Source organism: Corvus cornix, chromosome 26, assembly GCF_000738735.6.
Source record: "Corvus cornix cornix isolate S_Up_H32 chromosome 26, ASM73873v5, whole genome shotgun sequence".
In the NCBI taxonomy this organism is placed as follows: domain Eukaryota; kingdom Metazoa; phylum Chordata; class Aves; order Passeriformes; family Corvidae; genus Corvus; species Corvus cornix.
The window spans coordinates 6127170-6150611 of NC_046354.1; the positions used below are offsets into that span (position 1 = coordinate 6127170).

Genomic DNA, 23442 nt, shown 5'->3' on the forward strand with positions numbered 1-23442 from the left:
AACCTTGTGTTTATCTCAGTCCCACAGGCAGTGCCAAGCTGTTCTGGCCTGTCTCTCCATAGGGAGTCTCACCACAACTTTGGACACAACAAGTGTTGCCCTGAAGGTCTCTGGAGCTGTCCCCTGCCACCAAGAAACACCCAGAAGTGGGAGCATGGCCCTCACTCCAGAGCCTTACCTCTTCCTCAGCAGCTTCTTGGACTCCAGGAGTGTCTTCCTGAGCTCTGTTACCAGAGTGGGGAAAACAACAAACAGTCACATACCCAGCACTGTGAAATACATCCCCCCAAAGAAGATAATGCAAATAGCCACAGACAAGAGGTTATTCTGCTGAGCTCTTTTCCTCTGGTGATTTTTTCACACTTTACCAAAAAACTGTCACGAAACTTAGTCAGTTCTCACTGCCATGCTCATCCTTTGAGTGCCAGTGAAGTTCTCTCCCTAAGGGGCTTCCCTCTAGAGACCCACTGTTTTCAGCCATGTTAACGTGTTTGATCCAGCTGTGTTTGACATCCCCAAATCCCTTTTTCCTTTTCTAATGATTCCACAATCATTAATTAAAACAGCTCAAAGCTGTGTCTAAAATCATCACTTTAACGAAAGGTAAAGAGCAAGCAGAGATGACAGAACATTAGAGGCTCATTAATCCTTCTCTTACTCCAGTCTTTACAAGTTTGGGGTAATAATACTGTGGCAGACAGAGTATTATTAACTCTGCCCCCCAATAATATAATACACATACAGATCTTTAACTTACCATCAGCAGCATGAACAGGAACATATTTTGCCTTCCTCTTAAAGCCAACTGATCATTTATAAGAGAAAACAGAAGGAAAACAAGCCATAGGATGAACAAGATGAGACTAACAGCAGTGAACCAATGAGTCATGAAACCACTGTATCTGTTACCAGTGCAAGAGGGAATCCCAGTTTGGATTTCCTTGTCAATCTGACATTTGCTCCCAGTAGCCTCCATCTATAAAGATGATATTTCTATTGCCATTGACTCAGTGCTTGCTGGAGACTCCACACAGAGGAGGAGAGCATTTTTGCCCTACCAATTCTATGGTCTAAACAATGGGAGAAAATATCAACATCTTGTTTTAGAGATGGGGAGCCAAGGTGGAAATGGCAACTGCAGATAGGTGCCTTCTAAACTTACTTGAAAGGCACAGAGGTGACATGGACACTTCCAATATAATCCATCTTCTGCTCGAGTGGAGTCCAAGAATATCAGTTATATCTGACCCACAAAGTGCCCATTTCTCTGCACTGACTATAAAGGCAAGAAGGAATGAGGTCCAGAGACAGGTGCAGAGGGATGGATCCCTCCCAAAGGACTGATTTATTCAACAACATAAATAAAGGTTTGAGGCAGTTCAGCGCTAAATCCAGGCTGTCTGATTATGGACCAGTGCAGTGAGCACAATTCCACTTTCTTCCCTCTTGCCTTAAAGCTCACAATGCCAGGGAGCCACCAAAAGTCCTCAGCGAGGGGAATACCAGACCTTCACACCAAGAACACCCAAAGTCCTGGACACCCAACCCAGAAACAGCAAAACCACTACCTGGGGCCACAGGAGCCCAGAGCTGCCAGGCCTACCTTGGATGATCCTGAGGCCAGCAGAGCACGAGGCCTCTCCGTAGGCATTGACAGCATAGCAGCGATACAAATCACTGTCATCCAGAACCAGGCTCTTGATCTTCAAATGGAAAGCACAGAAAGTGCTCACAGAAAGGGCTGGGGTTCAGTTCACCTTCAGCTTCTCATAAAGCAGCTACTCAGTGGCACCTCAGAGCCGCCTTCTGCTCCCAGAAGGGTCCTAAAAAGCTTTGTTTGCTTATCTTTGTGTTATCTCAGAGCTGGGGATGTGTAGAATCATGGAATACCCTGAGTTTGAAGGTTCCCACAGGATCATCCAGTCCAGTTCCTGGATAGGACACCCCAGCAATCCCAGTCTGTCCCTGGCAGCGCTGTCCAAACACTCCTGGAGCTCTGGCAGCCTCGGGGCTGTGCCCATTCATTCCCTGGGGAGCCTGGGCAGTGCCCAGCACCCTCTGGGGGAAGAACCTTTCCCTGATCTCCAGCCTGACCCTCCCCTGACACAGCTCCAGCCCTTCCCTGGCTCCTGTCCCTGCTCACAGAGAGCAGAGGTTGGAGCTGCCCCTCTGCTTCTCCCCATTCCACTGCAGGTTTTTCCTATCCATTTCTCTCAGTTCCACAAGTCCTTTCTGAAATATTTGGTCTTTACCTGCAGAATGAATTCATTTGTAGCACTGTTGAAGGACATTTCATATTTGGCAGGATCATCCATTCCTTTCCGTGTACGCGACCATTTCACCTCAGGGGCTGGGACACCTTTGACCACAGCTCTGAAAATGGCATTTTTACCTTTGAAAAGAGGCAAGAATTTAGTTATTTCAGACAGGCTTGAATATGAGGACTCTCAGGCCTGGCCCCTTATTTTATCAAGAGTGATCCCCAGAGTGAGTAATTTCCGTTATTTTATGCAGAAACATTCTTCAAAAATAACGATACCTTCTTCTTTTGCACATCAATAATTCAGGTTTTGTCTGTATTCAATCATAAAGGGCCTGTAAAACGTTGTGTTGACCTGCCAGACATGGCTGCTGACATCTCTGACCATCAGTGAAATCAGCAGCCCGACAGCAAGTTCAACCCAGACTTGCTTTTGACCCATGAAATGTCCAAACCCCTCCTCATCACACATATTCTCCATCAAATCCCACTGCTCCTCCAGTCTTTAACTGGCACCACCTTGCACTCTAAACCCACCAGGCTCTGCTGTTTGAAGAGACAAGGGAGGGAGAAGAGAAGGGGGCTCATCTCCTTCATCCCTGCTCCCCAGGAATCTAAGTCCCCTGCAGCCCACCACAGAAATCTCCAACAGCTTTCCCAGTGCCCAGTACAAACCTCTTCTCCAAAAGGCTCCAAACCCCAGGGTACACTAGGAAACAAGTCAGAGAAGTGACTCGTGTGGGTGAGTTATCCATGGACACAGCTCAGGCTGGAAATGATCCCTCTCTATTTTTTTTAATACTCTTGGTGTGCAGGTGACCAACGCTGTTAAAGATTCTCCCTGGAAAGTCTGGCAGTATTTCCCACACATTTCTGCAGTCACCACCACCAAACTTATTTGATGGAACAAGTTCCTGCCAACAGATCCTTATCAAAAGGCCTTCCAGCAGTACCATCTCTTATTAAAAAGTCTCATTCCAGTTGATTATCCCTGTGTTACATTTTAGCCACTTTGGCTGCACTTTCCCACGCTTGCCATCTGTCTCAGGAGAATCAGCTCAGCCATGCACTGAACACAGTGGGGTGATGATAGAACTAAAGGCCCTCACAGCGCCTCTGCACAGACACAGAATTACAGTGACCAACCTGAATGCACAAACAATTTGTATGGAAACTGCAAAGAACCTGCTGGAAGTGAAGTAATTTGGAAAATATACACAGGTGAAAATTTAGATAGGTGAAAACTTAGCCGGGGGCCTTGATTAGTGCCTGAAACGTGCAGGTGGAGGAGCAGGAAGAGGGACAGGTTCCACTAGAGGCCACTGTGCCCCTTCATAAAACTTCAGTGGCTCCTGGAAATCCACAGGTGAGTGTGGAACACCAAAATCCAGGCTGCTGGTTCAGTCCCGGCAGGGAAGAGGAGCTACACGATGTTCTCAGGCTACTCCACACCAACAAAAAAAAAAGAAACAAAAGGACTCTTTGCAGGTGCAGAGAGACCCCTGGGAGGCTCTTCACTGATTCCAGTTCTTGGCTCATCAGCTGCCTGCTCTGTGCTCTGTGCAAGATCCTTATGTTGTTCCTTATAGAATCATCACAGAACCATGGAATGTCCTGGGTAGGACGGACCTCAAAGTCCATCTCCTTCCACCCCCTGCCCTGGGCAGGGACACCTTCTACTATCCCAGGCTGCTCCAAGCCCTGTCCAGCCTGGCCTTGGACACTTCCAGGGATGGGGCAGCCACAGCTGCTCTGGGCACCCTGTGCCAGGGCCTTCCACCCTCACAGGGAAGAATTTCTCCCCAATATCCCATCTAACCCTGCCCTCTGGCAGTGGGAAGCCATTCCCCTTGTCCTGGCACTTCAGGCCCTTGTCCATGTCTCCTGGAGCCCCTTTAGGCACTGGAAGGCTGCTGTAGCCTAAACAGCACCTGCAGTCAGTGTATCCTACTTTAAAAAGCAGTTGATTTTCGTGCCGAGCACAAGTTATTTCAACAGGAAAACAAAAAACCAACAACTTTTTCAATGTGCTCAATCTTTTGCTGCAAAATCCTTCCTCTGAGAGTTTCCTGTAGAATTCACAGGATTTGCTGTAACACATAAGAAACAGATTTTGGTCTCGCACACGCATAGTGACAACTCAGGAGACCTTTGTGAGTACTGATGGAATTTTCATCAGTGTAACAAAGACTTTGGCCACACAACACTTTTTTTCTGGTCATGTCAAATCACTTTAGAAACTCTCTTGATTTAATCATGATAATTTTTTCATGTAGGTGGGACATGGAGTCAAACCTCCACGTCTGTGGCTTTGCCTGTTTGTCAAGAGTCTCACCTTCCTGCAGTGTCAGAGTGAGTGGTTTCTTCTCAAAATCAGGTGTACTGCATCCTTCTGGAACATCATTCACAAACTGGGTGATAACAACTCCTGGGATAGAAGATTTCTTGAAGATTTTTACTAGAAAGGCAAGAAAAAATGGATTCAATTAACATGTTTGTCCTTCAGAAAGAATCTCTCAGTTTGCATTGCCTCCTGCAGAGCAGTAACTGCTCTTGCTCAGCTCCTCTTTGACCACAAAGGTCCCACCCATTCCAGTGCCACAGGCTGTAAATGTGTCCCAAGGCTTGGGCATTAAGGTGTGGGATTTTGTGGTGGCTTTGCCAAAGTTGTGTCCAAGTGGGAAATTCTGCAACCAAAGTCCTAATCCAGGACCACCTCGGCTCACAGCTCCAGCGATGGTTTGGACAGGGAAAGTTTTGCATCAATTCTTGTTTCAAATACAAAATCTGCCATGAGAAAGGCCCCACTGCCAATTCATGACCTGGTGTGTCAGTCCCTGGTATCCCCAAGCTAGAGAAGCAAGTTGGGGTTATCACACAGGTTCCCCAGAGCTGTGTCTGTTCTCTCACCTGTCTGATGGCTGCTCATGATGCTTTGCTCAGTTTTCTGGGGTCAGCACAAACAGATTATAAGTTCTCCTTTGAAAAAGACAAATAATTTCATTATTTACAGTTCACAAGGGAAAGGACAGACCTTACCACTGCGCCCTTTAGTGCCGCAGTTTGCCCTTCCTCACTTGCCACAGCCTTGCAGCCAAGTAGAGACAGACCTGCCAATCAGCCTGTCATGCCCAACACAACCTGGGTATGAGGATGATTAGCAGGGCTGAATGGAAAATGTACACATCCAGCAGCATCCCTCTGTGTCACCTGGCTTTCCTCTAAAGACCTCCTCTCGTGTTTCAAGCACACATTCACCACATGGCACTCACGTGGTGGGTTCTGATGGATGGCAAGAGCAGTTGCTGAGAAGAAAACCACAGAGATGGATGTCTAAACTGGGGCATGGAGCAGAGGTACATCCTGATCTCAGTTGGCTTGGTTAAATTAGCAACAGACCTGAGAGCAGACAAGAAGCCTTTAGAAGGGAATGGTGAAGTGTGAGCTTGGCATTAAGGAGTTATTGTTATGGATCACTCAGGGGACCTTTGCCAAAGGAGTCTCTTTCCCTGTATTTTAAATTGGACAGTGTGTAATGTAACACATCCCTGCCTCGCAGAAAGCTGGGAAGGCAGATTCCCTGTCATATGAGAGATGCTCAGGAACTATAGAGTTACTGCAGCTCTGAAAGAGCAATTAGATTGGATTGCCTGTGGCATTAGTGCTGGGTCTCTGTTTACCCTCTGCACTCCTTCCGTCAACAGAGGGACACAGGAACATGCAACTTCCCTCCGTTTTGAAAGGCACAGGGACTTTGGGAGCACACCTACACCAGGCATTCATCCAGCTGAGCTCTGGCACCTGGCACCTGATGAAAACACGGGGGATGACCCCAGCACCTCCTTGTCACACATTCAACTCCAAGCCGCATTGTCTGGGTGAGAATTGGTTTCAGCTAAAGGTAAGAGATAACTCAGTGAACAAAACCAATTTGTGCTGGATATCCCACAGCCAGGCCAAAGAGAGTGTCACTCACAGTACCTCTGGGTCAGCTTCTGAACAAAAATGTGTTTTGCCATAACTCAGCAGCTGCAAAGAGCCACAGACACCTCCCCACAACAAACCACTGGCTCCACTTTGTCTTTACCACAAACCCTGTTTTGGGGCTCTGCACACTCTACCAATCTCTGCAATAATTGACATCTCTGTGAGCCTCCCTGGCCTCAGTGGAAACACTGGGACAACAGCACTGGGAAATGGAACAGGGCGGTGTGAGCAGCAGCCAAGCCCTCTCTCCTGTCCCCTCCTGACCTGATCTGGGTGACCTCTGCTGCTCCCACCACAACAAGGGGTTTGCATTTCATCTGGGTGCTGCTAGTCTGGCGCATCACACAGTCACTTCTGTAAACCCTTGGGAGATGTCTTAAAACTTGGGAATGAAGGGAATGAAGAGCTTGTGGGAAGAAAAAAACACAAAACTGAACTGAAAAGAAGCTGACTCGAGGGCACCCTGTCCTGCCCCAGGCAGGGCATTGCACAGTGAATGGTTGAGATTTTGAGAGGCTCTTGATCACCCTCTTATGGATTTAATTTGTCCTCCAACGTACTGAACCGTATTAACAACAAACATAATCCCCTATTGCCTCTTGTCTCTTCCTAAACATGTCACCACTCCTGGAGCTGGAATGCCTGGTGCTTACAACACTCACCAAACAGGATCACCTGACACCAGCTTGCAGCAGCTTTCCCCTAAGCTCTGTTTATGTTACACTTGCATTTATTCTTTGCTACTCCTGATTCCTTTCCTCCACGCTGGGCAGTGGTGAGGAGCAGCTACCCTGAAACAGGAATGCGGTCCAAATTCAGCTCCAAAGCCTTTCCTTACATCTCCAAATGTTTCATGTCAGAATGGTTCATTCTCAGCCTCGTGTGACAGTGGACATGTGTTACCATAACTAGAAAGTGCTGAGAGAGGGCTAAATTCAAATCTAGTTTGGTAAAACCCCCAAATAGTGACAATATTTGTACAGGCAGTAACAGGCCCCATCTCTCAGTGCACAACATGCACTCTGTTCACTAGGTATAAACTGCTGAGTTTACAGAGTCTTAAAGATTTCAGAAATTCACTCGGATTAAAAATAAGCTCCTGTGAGTCCTTAAACTCCTGTGAATTCCTGACTTCTGGAGAATGAGAAGGAAGCATGTTAATGCCACACATTGATTGCAGGGTTAAAATAACAGTGCTGGATATGAAGGGAACATTCCTTCAGTGTAATGAATCCAGTCATGTTGCATTTTCCAGTGTCTTGTGTATTAAATAAGGACCAGAAAATAACACCCTGGTTGGCACAGTCATCAAACCCTACCACTGCTTACTTTTAAAATTTCTACTCCCTTGTTACATGAATGACCATGGTTTTGTTCTGACTCCAGTTCAATCTAGAAAAAGAAATCACAGAATTTTTAAAATGAGACAGCAAAAGTCTTCCAAAAATTGTCTTAGTGTAATTCATATCTTCACTCACAGGTGCTTGAAACATTGGCGTCCTCATGAGGAGGATTTATTCAATGGAATAAATGCTTCCAAGAGGGAGTCACCCCTCCCCAGGTAAATGCTGCTGACCAACAGCCCCAGCACAACTGGGTGACACTGGAAGCAGCTCAACACTCTCACTTTCCTGCAAAACACATCCCTGGCATGCATTAGCCTTGTTCAGGTATCCAGCCATTCCTCATTCCAGGCAGAAGTCTGTCTGCTTTGCAGCTGCAGGGACATCCCCACTGGGGACAGAGGCAAAGCCTCCATGGCTTTGAGCGCAGAGCTGGAGCAAGCCCTTGGCTACTGACAACATTTTTAATGTCCCAAAATAAAGCAGCAAGCCTGGCAGGGTGGGAGGGTGCCCTTTGTCCTGTGTGTCCATCAATCTGTCTGGATGAGACACAGCAAGAGCCCATTCCCTGTGAGCATGGCTAGACACCATTGCTGGGGCCATAAATCAGCTGAGTGAATAAGCAAAACATTTGGGAGTCAGAGGATCTGTACGTATTGGGGGTATCACAAGGACTTATTTATGGGCTTCAGACAGTGCAATACACAGACAAGATGTGACATAATTGCTGGCAGACTGGTGAGCAAAATTAGCCAAACCTTCAGGGAAGTGACAGGCAGCGAGTGGCTCATGGGGAGGGGATGGGTGCAGAGGCTCGGGATGTGCCACGGGCATTGCACAAGCACAGACACAGTGGGGACAAAGCCATTAGCACAGACCTAAACCAGTAATAATAAAATAATCCGCAACAGAGGCAGCATTCTGTTTCATAGGAGCATCTAATCATGGAATATGCTGAGCTGGGAGGGACCCACAAGGTCATTCAGTCCAGCCCCCAGCCCTGCACAGACACCCCAACAATCCCACCCTGGGCATCCTGGAGAGCCTTGGCCAAACGCTCCTGGAGCTCTGGCAGCCTCGGGGCTGTGCCCATTCATTCCCTGGGGAGCCTGGGCAGTGCCCAGCATCCCCCAGAGGGGGAAGAACCTTTCGCTGATCTCCAGCCTGACCCTGCCCTAATGCAGCTTTTCTCTTTGTAATTCTCTTTGAACTTCTCTTTGCAAATCATGAAAATCAGGGCAGTCCTGACACAGAAAATGTTCTAAACAAGATACCAAATTGTTGTGTGCTCAGTCAAATTCTAGCTGTGCTTTACCCCAGAGATCCAGATACTCAGTGAGTATATTTCACCTAAAATTCCTCTTTCAGCTTTGCGTTGGCTTTCTGTGGTTTTTTTGTTAATTTGAAGTAATCTTTTGAGCTTGAGTCTTCCCATTTCAGATGAATTTTAAAGGAAAATTTCAAATGCTTTGGTTAGAACCACAGAACTGAAGGCCAGTGAACTGCAGAAGGGAAATTTCATGAAAACTTCTGAGCAGGTCACAGAGGGGGAACGTCACAAGCTCTCCAGTGATGAATGGAGGTCTTGTGCAGAGTGGGGAGGAATGCCCAAGGATCAGATTTTGTGTGACTTATCCCTTTGGTAAATCTATACCTGACCTGATCTTCTCCTCTGCCCCAGGGATTATGAACACGACCTAAGTGCTTGCTCAGGATCCACAGACACACAAACCAGATACCCTGTACCCATTTATGTATGAAAGTGGCACTGATACCAAAGGCCAAGAGGAGACACCACCCCTATTTTTTAAGACAGCAAAAGCCATTAAGCCCCACCAGTGAGCAGGACAGTGAATCCCTGTCCCTTTGGAGAAGCAGGGAACTGGTCAGTCTGTGCCTTTCCATGGCCACAACGCTCCCACAGATTTCTCATAACAGAAACTGACTTTGATACAGGCAACAGATTTACAGCAAGTATCACAGCAAACACAACAGAGTCTCACTGCCAGGAAGGAAAGATAACGTATCTCTACTCATTGTTCCAAGAAAGGATGAGTCCAGGATAAAAACCCTTAGGAACCCCAGTGTATGTGTGCCACGAGTCCCCTGCCAGGTCCAAGGGACAATGACAGCAGATCTTCAACAGCCTGGCATGTTCCCAGGGAAACGCAGGGAATCAGTGTACCCTACAGGAGCCAAACACCACAGGAGCTCACCACTCCCAGAATGTGTTCAACCACTTCCTGACCTACTGCAACGCAAAGCCACATTCAGTGTGACAGCAAAGGTGTCACTTCCCATCCCAGCTCTGCATCACCCCCACACAAATCAGTGGTGGCATGGCCAAACTCACCACCCTACAGGCTGAGCTTCTGAGATGATCCTCTGGAAGTCACTTCTGCGTCTCCGGGCCCACGGTGGCTTTGTTCACTCAGAGCACAGAGCTCTTCATAGCCGTCCAGCGGGTCCCCTGGTCCCAGATATCAATGACCTGTGAGAAGGAAGATAAGCCCCTTATCAGTCTGGCATAAATGTCACTAAATGGCAAAAGCAACAGCAAACCGTTGTCCCCCTCACACTTCTCCACTCTCACAGAAGGTGAGGCTGTGCTCAGGAGCTGCCAGGTGTCTCCACACTGAGCTGGAGCAGCCCTGGGGGCTCATTATAGCCCCACACTCCCCCAGCCCAGGGGAGGTGCCCTGGAGCCTTTGGCAAGGCTGGCCACGGCTGGGGCCAGCCTGGCCAGATGCGACCATCAGTCAAGGCCACGCTGCATCCCCAATGCAAGACCTTGTGCCTCAAAGAAGGACAAACACTTGTGCAGATCCAAGGAAAGGACAGGGTGTACACCAGGTTGGGTAGGACACACCAGCAGGTGGGTTCTCAGAGGCCACGAGTCCTCAGGAGATTTCACAGTTCGTTAGCAGAGAAGTAAAACCAGTGAATTATTGCATCTGTGCATGGGTCAGCCATGCCTGGGCTTGGGCCTCAGCAGAAGAGTCCCTCAGTCTGTGCTATTCCAAGAGGCCTCAAAGAAATCCAGTTGCTCTATAAGAGCTTCACTGCTACAGCCAAGAGACACACCTCAGTTAGCTCCTTTCCTTCCAACACAGCCATGGGCTGATCCCTTTCCCATGAGCAGCAACAAGGCCACTTATTCCACTAGTGGAAGGTTCCCTGCCCAAGGCAGGGAGCTGAAATTAGATGATTTTGAAGTTCTCCTCCAACCCAAAGCACTCTGGGATCTGGGATTTCCATGAACAGCTTTACCCCAGAAGTACAAGTGCAGTGCATTGTGACTCCAAATCTTTTGCTTCCGGTCTGCCCTCGCAACTTGTAAACCTTCCTTCCTCTGCTCAGAAAGCTCCCCTGAAGCAGAGGGACCTTTGCTTAGTTCCTGATGTTCCCAGAGATGGCCAGTCTGGGACTGCAGGTTCCCTTCTCCCAGCAGCTCGACCTTCAGGCAACAAAACCTGGTTGGCCTGAAGGCTGCTTTCACTCACTTTGGCCTGAGAGCCCCCAGTCATTGCTGTCCTTTGCATTGGGTGAATAAATTCATACTAAACCTCATGTTCAATTGGAGAGGAAGGGCTGGCTCCAGAAGGTGGCAAGAGAAGTATTTTTACTGTGATGGCCATGGTTCACAGGCTGTCTGGGCTGGCAGAACCAGAACAAGGCTTTCCTCTGGTTTCCTATGAGAAGATGATAATTTTAAAATCTGAGGCTAATGGGAACACACACAAAACTCTTGGTGTCACAGCTTAGACTCCTGTTAGATTGCATCAAGACCGAAGAACCACAAAGAGCACCATTTCCACTAGTCTGAGAAAGAAGATTCTCACCCAGCATCAAAAACTTCTCCCTTGCAGAGCTGGGAATCACCATTTCAACCAACAAATAAGAAGATAAATATGAAAATTAAATTCTGGAGTAATTTTCTTCATTCCTTCTTTCTTTTTGACCATTGTTGCCGGTGACAGTGTTTAAACTTTCCCAGTTCATGAGAAAACCATGTCAACAGAAGAAAATGGAATTGCTAAAACTGATGCCTGGGCTAAGATCCTTCAGTTCTACATCCCCTGTTACCTTTGCAGTGATATAAAAGTAAAAAGTAGAAGCAATTACAAAGTCAAATATAAACCATTTGAAAGTTGACAAGCCAAGAAAATAAGACAACAAGGATCTGGGAAATCTGGACTGCTGCTGGGAAATCCTCTCAGTAGCAGCCACTGTTTTCTAGCGGTGTGGGACTCCCACAGCATTTTCACCTGCTTTGGACAATGATCATCCCAAAGATGCTCCCTCAGACATCAGACATCAGTCCTGCTGGTCCAGGACAGCAGTGTGTGACTTTGCTGACTGGATGCTGCACCTTTAATAAACCCCATTGCCAGACAAGTCTCTAAAGACAGTAACACTTTGGGTAAGCCCTGGGAATGCTCCCACAGGAAGCATTTACCTGCCTCTACTGAAACCTGAATTCAGCTCTCCTCAGCTGCAGCAAGAGCAGAGTTATCTCAGAGGGCCTGAGCTATCCAGAGCCACAGCGATTTCTGCCGTTCCTCTTCCCATGTGCTCTCCCTTTCCAGGCATTTGCTCCCCACAGAAACGCACCAGTGATATTCAGTCTCCAATCACATTTAGCTGTTGGGTCTCAGTAACTGAGGGATTCCTAATTAGACAGACAGTGAGGTCTAGCAAGTCCCAGGAGAGCCACAACTGCTCCTGTTTCACTGCCCCCACACACCTGATCGTGCTTTGCCTCATTTCCAGCCCTGGTTTTACAGTTTTCTTGGGGCCTCTCCTCCAGAGGGACAGATAATTTAAAATCGTCTGCAACAGAGCAACCTCCTCCAAGAGCCTGACCTTCTTCCATTTCACAGCTTGTTTTCCACCCGCCCACCCAAGGCTCTGTTAACCCCTGTGTGCCAGGGCTGAGCTGCCACGTGCCACTGGGAGCCTGCAGAATGTCACAGCAAGGCCGGGACACTCAGTGGGCACTGCTTTCCCTGCAGAGGGGACGTTTTTCCCTGAAAGAAAGTCCATTTGCCTAAGGAAGGGCAGTGAAGAAATGTCAAGAGGCAACAGCTGAAGGACAGTTATTTCAGATTGAATTTAAAAGTCTGTTTTAACTGGAAACAAGACTCTTCCAATGTTCTGTTTTCCCTGTAATTCCCTTCTTGGAATACTGATGTGAAGTCTTCCTGCCCTGACCAGTGACAATTGGCACAGCTCTTCCTACAGACTTTGGCACCCACATGGCTCAGAAAGGGCAAGAACTCAAGAAACCAAGACCTGGTAGGTTCAAAACCCTGTCTGGGTTTTCAGTCCATAAATAAATGACCAAGGTCAAAAACCAAGCCAAGACACCCCATTTCCCTGCAGCCTGGTGGCCAGTCCTGACCGCGCTGAGGGTGAAGGCAGTGGCAGGGAGGCTTCTTTGGGGCAGAAATATTCACATATGAAATGGGTGAAGATGTGCAGAGTTCAGTGGTCGTGTTCCAAGTCCATCTTGACATAACAGTAATGAGAATTTCATAAACACTATACAAGAAAATGGGTATGGAATATGGAATAAAGGCCCAAATTCATGAAGACTACAGGTACCTGCAGCCCTCCAACCACCCAACACACTACACCAAATCAGGTGAGCCTGGCAGTGCTGGTCATGCTGGTCATGTGTGAGTACAGGGACAGTGTCTGTTCACATCAGGCCAGGGGCCAGCTGGGTGACAGAAGAGCACTTCGGTTTTCCCAGGAGAATGCCCTGCACCTGCAGGAGGAACAGTCACACCATGTGCGTGCCCCAGTGAGTCTTCCCTACCCACAACAATTGAATTTATGTAAATGTGATGTTCCAAGTACCGAGTACTTGCTGCTTCCTTCAGTGGGAGATGCCCATTCCCATTCCAGTCCCTTAACACCAGTTCATCCATGCTGTAGAGTCCAGAAGAAATTGAAGGGACTTGTTTCAGACTCGAACCTGTGGTTATTTTCCCTCCCCACCTGAGGCGCCAGTGCGTCCCTCTGTCACCTGCAAGCTGAGGGCTGCTGTCACTGTGCACACAGAGCCAGGGTCAGACCCAGTGCAGTTCACTTGACTTTCACACAATATAAGGAGATCAGAACCAGGGGAGTGAGTGCAGGAGGCACCAGTGCTCTGCTTTCACAGTGCAGATCAGCTCCCTCATTCCCACAGTACAGAGAATTCCTTCTGTTCCCTTGTTCAGGACTGGTTTAGTGTTTGCATCCATGACTGACTGGAGGGGTTTGCTAGCACAGTCTAGGATTCTGTTGCAGCCTGGCTGCCTACAAACCCAACACGCCCACTTTTCCCAGTAATAGCTGCTCCCATGACTACCTTCCTTGCATGTTCCAATCCCAGGGCTGGGATTTACTTACCATTTTCCATCCACAAAAATAAAATACTGGGCAACAGACGTTTAATAAAGACTCACCAAAGATGTGATTAAACATCTGCCTATTACCAGACATGTCCTTCCACCAGGACTTTCCACCCACCTTGAGACGCTGAAGAGAGCAAGGGTTTAAGTCCCTCTGGGTGTTAATGAATGCAGGGAACAAGGGGTGCCTGCACCACTTCTGTTTGGCCCTACATGGCCATCGGGCTTTGCTAAATGTCCCTCTCCAGCTAAAATTAACTGGGTGTGTTGGGAGCACTTCACAGACACCACCCCTCAGGCATGCAGAGGGTTAATAAAGCTCACTGCATGCAGCAAATTAAACAATAATATGCAATCAGAGACTGAAGGATTTATCTCAGTTCCCCTCTCTGCCTCAAACCAGAGGCACAGCAAACCCCCAGTTCTGAGCTCTTGATGTAGTTCTAGGATTTATTGTAACCTGCCAGTGGTGGCAGATGAAACAAGCCCCAGCCTGAGCAGCTGTTTTAATGTTTCATTCCCTGATGTGCTGGGAAGTTTGACACTGAAATAAATGGTAAGAAATTGTCTCTAGAATCCCAAGAGGCCACAGCATGTGCCACCTTCCCATTGTCTGAGTGGGACACTGGAATTAATCTCAACACTGTCCTGGTAGTGCCTGACCTGTGCCAGCACCAGTGAATGGCTGGCACCTACAGAGGTGCCAGGAGACTCCCATTTCTGGGAATGCTGCCCCATTCCTTCTGAAATTTGTTCACTGTCACACTCTCTCTTTATCCAGCACTAAAATACCAGAATAAAGTAAGTGTCATATTGAGCCAGAAGATTATGCCACCATCCAATGGAGAAATAATCTAAATCATAGAATTATAAAATCATAGAATGGTTTGGCTTGGAAGGGACCTTAAAGCTCAGCTCGTTCCACCCCCCCACCAAGGGGGGGAACATCAGATTGCTTAGACCCCCCTCCAGAAAATGGAAATAAAGAAAAAAAATGGAAATATAGAAAAAAACCCCCAGAAATACAGAAAAACATGGAAATAGAGAAAAATAGAGAAAGAGAGGGCATCTCTCTCCTTTCACCCTCACTTGTTCCATGAATCCTGTGATTTCACAGAAGGGTCACTGAGCTCCCCTTTCTGCAGGAATGAAACTCCCAGGGTCTGTCCCTCCACGGGGTCTGTCCCTCAGTGGGATCTGTCCTTCAGTGGGGTCTGTCCCTCAGTGGGGTCTGTCCCTGTGCAGGGTCTGTCCCTCCGCAGGGTCTGTCCCTCAGTGGGATCAGTCCCTCAGTGGGATCTGTCCCTCCGCAGGGTCTGTCCCTCAGTGGGATCTGTCCCTCCGCAGGGTCTGTCCCTCAGTGGGATCTGTCCCTCAGTGGGATCTGTCCCTCCGCAGGGTCTGTCCCTCAGTGGGATCTGTCCCTCCGCAGGGTCTGTCCCTCAGTGGGATCAGTCCCTCAGTGGGATCTGTCCCTCCGCAGGGTCTGTCCCTCAGTGGGATCAGTCCCTCAGTGGGATCTGTCCCTCCGCAGGGTCTGTCCCTCAGTGGGATCTGTCCCTCAGTGGGATCAGTCCCTCAGTGGGGTCTGTCCCCCCGCAGGGTCTGTCCCCCCACTGTGTCTGTCCCTCCGCGGGGTCTGTCCCCCCACCTCTCCTGCCTTGTGAAGGCGATCGCACGGATCAAACACAGCAATTACGGCCGCAGGTCCGGAGCAGGGGCCCAGCACTCACCCGCGGTGTCACCCTGGGTGTCCTCTCTGGCCGAGTGCTGTGGCAGCCGCAGCTGCAGCCAGGGCTGGGCCGGGGGTCAGTGCTGGTCACACTGGGCCGGGCTGGAGCCTCCTCAGGCTCTCCCTCGGTGCCGCCTCCCTCCCGCCGCTGTCCCGGCGCGGTGCCGCCCGCGGGCGGGGCCGCCTGTCACAGGGCTGTTAGCCCGCGAGACATCCAGAGGATTGGGATTTTTATGGGCACCCGGGCACCTGCCTCCTATTCGTTATTATTTCAGTCCGTTCCAGTAATGGTGCTGAGCAAATTTGAGATGAACATAATTCTTCAGTGTTTCACAAGTCAGTGGCACGGTGCTTTGTCTGTGGATTGTGTTTCCTCTTCACAGCAACTTGTTACAAACTTTGACACAACTGAAGGGCTCTCGATGTTTTGAAGGAAACTGGAGTTCAGCTGGTTTGAAACCCATTCCAGGAATAAGTAGGGTCTCTAATAGAACAGATGAATTGAACTTCAGATAAAAGTAAGTGGCCAAGCATGGTTAAAGATGAGGCTTCTTCACATACACTCATTTTTAAAAATAACTCCTTAAAAAGTCAATTTGTAAGGGATGGACAGAGCCCTTCACAGCAGCAGCTCACAGTGTTAATGTGAATTTATCTCACAGTGTTAATGTGAATTTGTAGCATACACTGAGCAGTCTGAGCCTGCACTCCTGTTACACAGCTAAGAGCAGCTGCTGTTACCTACAATCCTTTGTACACCTTTGGAATAAAACAGCTTTAAGAGGGAATTAGGAACAAAAAGGTCAGGGTGGAAATCAGACACCTCAGCAGACTTGTATTAGTAAGGGCTTCCTCTGCTGTGAGAATTTATCCAGAGTCACCTGGAGTGATGGAGATAAGTCTTGAGAAAAACAAGACAGAGGTTCAAAGTAAAAGGGGATGAAGAGGTTACAGACAGTTTCCTCAGCTTGCAGAGGGCAGCGAGCACCCATGGGGCACCCATGGGTCACCCAAAGGGCTGCAGGTTGCAGACATTTCAGGCATTTCCTTGCCCATGTTGCCCATCTCAGGGACGGTCACATGTTGGGGGAATGCCATTCAGTCATTTCAGAGGCAAATACTTCCAGGTAGACATGAGCACATCAGTGCTTCTAAAAAGCAGATTAGGATAAAGTTCAGCTTTCTCTGTCTTGCCCTCTTCAAGGAAGCCAGGGTGCCAGTGGGAGAGGCTGTACCTGGGGCTCTTTCAGCCTGGAAGGTGGGCAAACCCCATGCCCCGGGATGAGACCTGCCTGGAACCACGCCAGCCTCAGCCCACGAGAGGCAAGAACCTAAAGCAAACATAATTTCCAAAGGTTTTGCTCCTATCCAGTGAAAGAAATACCCCCCACCAGGCAATGGGCCTGTTGTGCCCTGAATAAAACTGTACCTCAGGTGCACCCCGCCTTCAAAAGCTTTCACTGTACAAAGGAACAGCAAAGGCAGGAAGATGAACCAGCAGGAGGACAGCAGGTTTGCCTGTACTTTAATGTACTTTCCAAATGGGAATATCATTCCCTAATTTTTACTTTAGATTAACCAGATTTTTGAGTTCAGATTCTCAGTCCCTTGATACTGCATAAGCCAACTGAAATCTGCTCAGGGTTTCCTACCTTGCCCCTCCATAGCTAAACATCCTTCCTGTGGAGGAGGGAGCTGGGGCACAAGTTGCTGAGCTTGCACTGTAACAGATTTAAGCCAGAAAGTGCAGGTGACACATCCCAAAGCATCACATTTGCACACCTTTATGCACCTTTACAGGCAGCAAAACTCAGAAGGTCCCATTTAATGTGGTAGAAGAGAAAAAACATCTTCTGCCTCAAAAAGCAAAGAAGTACTGACAACTCAGGAGATGCTGAAATCATTCTGATAGACTTGAAAATTATGTCCCAGTTACCAGACCTCAGCACCTCAAAGGGCAGCCTTATGTAATGTGCTTTACTTAGCAATCCTCTGACATGGGCCTTCCCAATAAACCAGTGCAAGGACTTGTAAGCCTGGGTATTCCCTTGCCTCTGACAGCCTCATAAAGATTATTTCCTATCAGACATATGAGAGACTCCACTGGAAACCCACCAAACACTGCGTCCAAGCTGACCTGAGCACATCAGATTCCAATTCTAATTTCATCTCAAATTAGCAGGTGGTTATTGGTTGTCTCAAAATGGCATTTGTCAGGAATGAAAATTCTTTGCCAAAATAAGCCATTCAGTGTTATTTATGACATAGACAAATTCTGTTACTCTCCCATGGGGTATTATCCTCAAACACTGTTGACTCAGCCAGCCCTGGCCCTCTCCCCTTTTATATCTGAACACAGCCATTAAATTGTCTTCTAGAAGTTGTACTGAGGGCACAAAACCCCCTCACTTCTCCAACAAATGAGGACAAAACACAGAAATGACCCGTTTGTGCGTGAAGTCTGAGAACTCTGAGCCTTTGCTGTGACAGACTGACCACAAATCCCCTCTGTGCTCTTCTCAAGCTTCATGCTCAGTGTGGAGTCCCAAAGAAGTGGCCATGGACACCAGAGGCAGCTGTACACATTGTCACAATTGTCACATCCCAGCCAGCCTTCTGAGCCCCAGCATACTGTGTTGACAGGAGTGTCCTACACTGAGACACCACAGCACTGTTTGAGATCCAAGCACAAGCTCCACACCAACCCAGGATGCAGCTGGTGGCAGAGCACCTCTCTGAGGTGACAAAGATCTATTTTTGATGACATTTGCCACCTCTCAAGCAGCCACCCAATGTGACACATCACAGTCCCTTCGGACACCTGAGCCTGTACAATTCACTGTCTCCTTTAAAGGCCACACTCCTGCTGGGAGTACTGGAAGTCTTGGCTGTGGAGAGGCTGATCCTGTGGAGAACCAGCCCATCAGCTGAGTGACCTGTCCATGGCCAGGAGCTCAGCACACACCTGGACATGAAGTGAAAGACACTGAAATACAGAAACTTTACCAGGGAAAGTGCAGGGGATCCATCTCCTTCATTACCCACTCCCAGGGAGGAAAGCTGAACTCCCCTCCCAGCTGTCCTACAGCCTTGGACCAAAGGGCTGGGAGCACCTGAGGGGCAGAGAAGTTACTGCAGCATCCAAAAGCACTGGGAGCCTTCCACAGGGTTCAGCTGCAAACAGGGTCATTGTCACCAGAGCTTCTTTATCAACTATTGTCCCTTTCCCCCACCCTTAGCCATCCACTCCCAGCAGATCAATAATCACACCTTCTGAATAGCAGCAGGGGCACATGGGAACGCTCCAAAAACTCAGTCACTTAAAGATGAACCAGTACTTAAGCAGCAGGGATAGCCAAACTGGAATAGCCAAATCGGGATAGCCAAACTGGGATAGCCAAACTGGGACAACCAAACTGGGTTTCTGATTTCCCTCTTCCAGGCTCCTTCAGGTGGAAAGGAGATGTCCTAAGCACACCTGAGCCAGTCCCAGAGCCAGAGAGGAGCCTGCCCTTGTGAGCCCTGACTGCTCTTGGGGCAACCTGACCTCCCACCCCAGCATGAACCAGCCCAGACAACGCCCAGCAGTGCCCAGCCTACAAGTGCTGCCTTGGGCCCTGGCCCAGGGCAGGTCTGGCATCACCCTGTCACTCTGGCTTGGCCGGCACTTGCAGGGTCCCTGATGGTCTTGTGAGGGCTTTGACCACGTCATGAAGGCAGCTGAGCATTTTGTCCCCACACAGCCCACGGCAGCCAGGTGTGACCTGTTCTGCCGTGTGACAGGGACCCAGTGGGAGCAGTTACTGCTCGCTCCAGGCCAGGAACCTCAGCGTCCCTGTAAGAGCTGGGTGTTGGGAAGCCGTTCCCTGGTGGAAGGGGCAGCCCCAGCAGAGGCAGGACAGGGACCTTACTGATCTGATAAGCTCAACCCAGCACCTGAAGTGGGTGAGCAGAGAGGGGATGGTGACAGGCTCCTTCAAGTGTCCCCATCAACAGTCCTGTGATCATCAAAGGCCAGGGAAGAAGTCAGGTCCAAGGTCAATCTGGGAAGACCAAACAACAATTCAGGAAAACCTGAAAACTGATGCAACTGCAGCAAAGCACAGGAAGGGGGTGAAGGCTCAGGCCTGAGTTTAAGTAGAGTCCCTTGGCCATGGGCAGAGGTGTAGGAAGGGATTCCCAAGTGAGGTTGCTCAGGGCAGTTAGGCCCTAATTAGTGCCCTCACAGCCCTATCCTTGGATTCCAAGAGAACATTTCTGTGACACATCAGCTCACCCAAGTTCTTGCACAACTGGGGCTTTTAGCACCACACTTCAAACTCAGCTCCCTCCCTTCCCACTCTGCCTTCCATAAACCCTCCTGCCCCTGCGGTGGTTCTGCTCTCCTGCTGGTTTCCAGACCTGGATGGTCTCTCTACCCCCTCCGCCAGTCTGTGCCCTCAGGAACACCTGTGTGCCCATGTGCCCCTCCTGTTCCTGGCTGGAGGGAAGGGCAGGAGCAGAGCCCTGGGAAGAGGCAGGGAGCAGGCAAGCAGGGCACCCAGCAATGGACAGTCAAGCAAAGAGGGATTTACCTCCCTCTTCTCTCACTCCCCAGCATGTGACAGGAAAAGTTGTACCATTTAAGGAATGTGCCATTCCCTACTTTGGAACCGAAGAGGAAAGTCCATTTTTGTTGGGAGTTTCTGTTGTTCTGAGATATCCAAACCAAGATGTTTCTCCCTTCCATGCTCTCTCAGTCTCTAAAAAGAATCTATGAGATCCCACTGTCTTAACTTTCAAAACCATTGCAAGACTTCTCCCAAGGAATTTCATTTGATTCCTGTGCACATGCAGTGGATTGATCAATGCTCTCCAGCACAAAAGTACTCATCCAGGTTCATCCCTGCAGGTGCAGCTACTGCCCTGCTTTCACACTAATGCTGACTTCATAAAGTGGCACAGGCAGCAATCCTTCTGTTTAGGATCAAAGCTGCAGCAAGGAAGATCTCAGAAGTCTCTGCCAAAGTGGTTCCTTGCTAGGGCTGTGCTGTGAAGGTGAACCAGCTGTGAACCCAACCATGGGAGTCTCCTTTTGCCAGTTATTTCTCTGCCCCAGGGATGAGCCAAGCCCAGAACTGGAGATGTCCAGGAAGACCATGGTCAGATGGCCACGCGGCCTGGCCCAGGCAGTGGGAGAAGATGAAGCCACTTCAAGGCTCCTGAAGATGCAAAACTTCATTTTTCAAGTCACCTCAGTTTGAAGCATCCAGACCTAAGATGTACCGAGTACCTGGAGCCTTTCCTGACATTACTGGGATCACCTGGATGCACAATTCTTGGTGCCTGCATGCTGGGAAAACCACTGGGATACATCTTGGTGCTAAGGGGTACCTGTATTTGATCCTGAATGAATGAAAACATTCTGTGTTCAAATAAATCACCTTCCCCTCCTTTAACGTCTCCCACTGACTTTTGTCACCTCGTTGCAACATAATTCCCTTCAACACAGCTGAGTTTGCAACTGCCTGGGAAAAGCAGAGCCTCTGAATAGGAACAGGCTGATGATCCCATGTCTGCAGCCTAGTTCACAAACTGTCTCTGGCAGTTTCCAGGAGTTGGTTTTCCTGGATTGCTTTGGTGACCCACAGCACGCTCTGTGTTTTCCACCTCCAGGCACGTCCTGCTGTTCCTGGCCAGACGGACAGGCAGGCTCCGGGCTGGGGAGGGACACAGTGAGCAGGTCACTTTTCAGGGAGATGGATGGATGGGGGATGGATGGGTGGATGGATGGATCACTGGAAGGAGCAGGATAATGTCAGGGGTGCTCATCCATCCTGGTCAGACTGGGAGAAGGGAGGAAAGGAGGGGTGGGTGTCAGAGAGGGATCCTGTGTCAGAACTGTGATGGATGAGGGAGATCCATGTTCTGGGAAGGGTGGCTGGGGCAGACAATGCCAGTGCCAGGAGCTGAGCAGGAGGAAACCAGACCCACGCAAAGGCTCTGATTAACCCTGCATTGAGACAGACCTGGGCTGCTGCTGTGGGGCAAACTGAAGGGCAAGCAAATTGCTCATAGTTTGGGCATTTCCAAATCCAGCATGTCCTTGTCAATCTCTTGTCTCTCAAACTGACAGACTGAACATCCCAGGTGGTTCAGAGCTGTGTGTGACCATGACAGTGGATGGGTCATGCTCTCATTCATGTGCTCTTCAGCTTCATTCAGCTTATTTTTCAGGCATCTCTCATTTTACACTCACCACTCACTCCTCTCTTTGCACCCAGTGAGTTCCAGTTTGAAGGGGTAACCACAGCAAAATTTCTTTCCCCACAGTGACCCCAGAGGGGCTGAGCTGTCTGGGCAGCCCTCAGTGGAGAGGAGAAGGGGAGAAGCTTCACATGTTTATCACCCAAACCAGCTGACCTGTACTCCTCAGTTCCACGACCAGTCTGGACTCCCTCTGGCTCCTCAGGCCAGCTGGGTCATGCTGACAGTTTCCCAATCCTTGCTGGGAGCAGGAGTGCACTGGTGAGATGCTCTCCTGGACATCCTTCCCACCTTTTCATGGCAGTATTGAGGGACTAGGATCCCACTTCAAACTGGCAGCAGAGCAGAGAGGGAGCTGCTGATGCAGGAGGGTCAATCCAGCACAGAGAACAAGATTCTCAGCAATCCAGAGGAAAGCTCTAAAGAGCTCTAAAAAGTAGGGAGCAATCCAATAAACCATTAACTACTGCTGCTCACCTTCTGCAAGTATATGAAAACAAAATTTCTGGGCTTTGTGCATGTCTTCCAAAAAACAATTTTAGTTCTCTGTCCCACACATTTACACTAAAAATCCAGCTTTCTCTTCCTGGTGTAGTATTTTCCCATCTATCCATCATCTTCTAAGTGGCTGTCTGATACTCCAGGCGCCTTTCTTGCCCCTGTTCTCCCTCTTTATTTATCCTGCTGGACAATTTGTACCTTTATGAACATACACCTCATTGATAAGGGCATTGAGATCTGCAGTTTGTCTTCTCTGGAAGGGTTCTGGCCTCCTTCCTGACTCTCTAGGTATGCCTGCAAAAATAGCACAAGCGCATCGCTCACTGCTGACCACAGCCTTGAGAAATAAACTTCCTTAAACAACAAGCCACAGCCGTCTGCGGCAGAAGCCAAGACTCACTGGCCTTGCCACATGCCACAAAGGTCACCAGCCCCAAACTGCCCCAGCAGACAGGACAGAATGCCAGAAGCAAAGGACATATAAATCTAATGACTGTCAGCTTAACTATGTCAGCTGATTGCTGAGCTCAACCAGAGGTGGAAAGGAGAAGACTGGCCCCAGTTTAACTTTATAAGTCTCAATGAACTGGGGCCCCTTTCAACACAAGTGGTTTTAGCAATTCCTTAAACATTTCACCCAGGAAATATTCTTTAACCCTCAGCTCTGTGGTGTAGCAGGCAAACCATCCACAGGTCCCAGACCTGGTCAGAAGGTGGCAGGAAAGCCAGGAGTCTTCACAGAGCAGCTGAGGCCTATAGGATTTATTTATCTGCTGTAATTCTTGAAAAGGGTTTATTATTTGTCACTTTACATTGCCCTAAGCATTGTTTCCAGAAATGCAAGGGCAGAGCACTCCTACAAGGCTCAGGGTCAAGCAAAGTCACACAGTCACAGAATTATGGAGTCATTGAGGTTGGAAAAGCCCTCAAAGGTCATTGAGTCCAACATTCCCCCAGCACTGCCATGTT

At 48.9% G+C, this 23442-nt stretch overlaps 1 protein-coding gene across 3 annotated transcripts in view; it reads right to left on the bottom strand.

Moving 5' to 3' along the window:
• Nucleotides 1–15856, bottom strand: part of IGFN1 (immunoglobulin like and fibronectin type III domain containing 1) — a 40743-nt gene extending 24887 nt beyond the window's left edge. For all 3 annotated transcript variants that reach the window (XR_005603663.1, XM_039565427.1, XM_039565426.1), the window contains exons 1-8: nucleotides 15728–15856; nucleotides 9944–10081; nucleotides 5171–5239; nucleotides 4596–4718; nucleotides 2253–2392; nucleotides 1604–1703; nucleotides 758–805; nucleotides 179–224 (exon numbers count right to left, since the gene is read on the bottom strand). Coding sequence is in view for 2 of the 3 variants with exons in the window: in XM_039565427.1 (XP_039421361.1) it covers nucleotides 179–224; nucleotides 758–805; nucleotides 1604–1703; nucleotides 2253–2392; nucleotides 4596–4718; nucleotides 5171–5189 (476 nt within the window). In the remaining variant the exon portion in view is untranslated. The remainder of the gene's footprint in view (nucleotides 1–178; nucleotides 225–757; nucleotides 806–1603; nucleotides 1704–2252; nucleotides 2393–4595; nucleotides 4719–5170; nucleotides 5240–9943; nucleotides 10082–15727) is intronic.
• Nucleotides 15857–23442: the final 7586 nt, after the last annotated feature.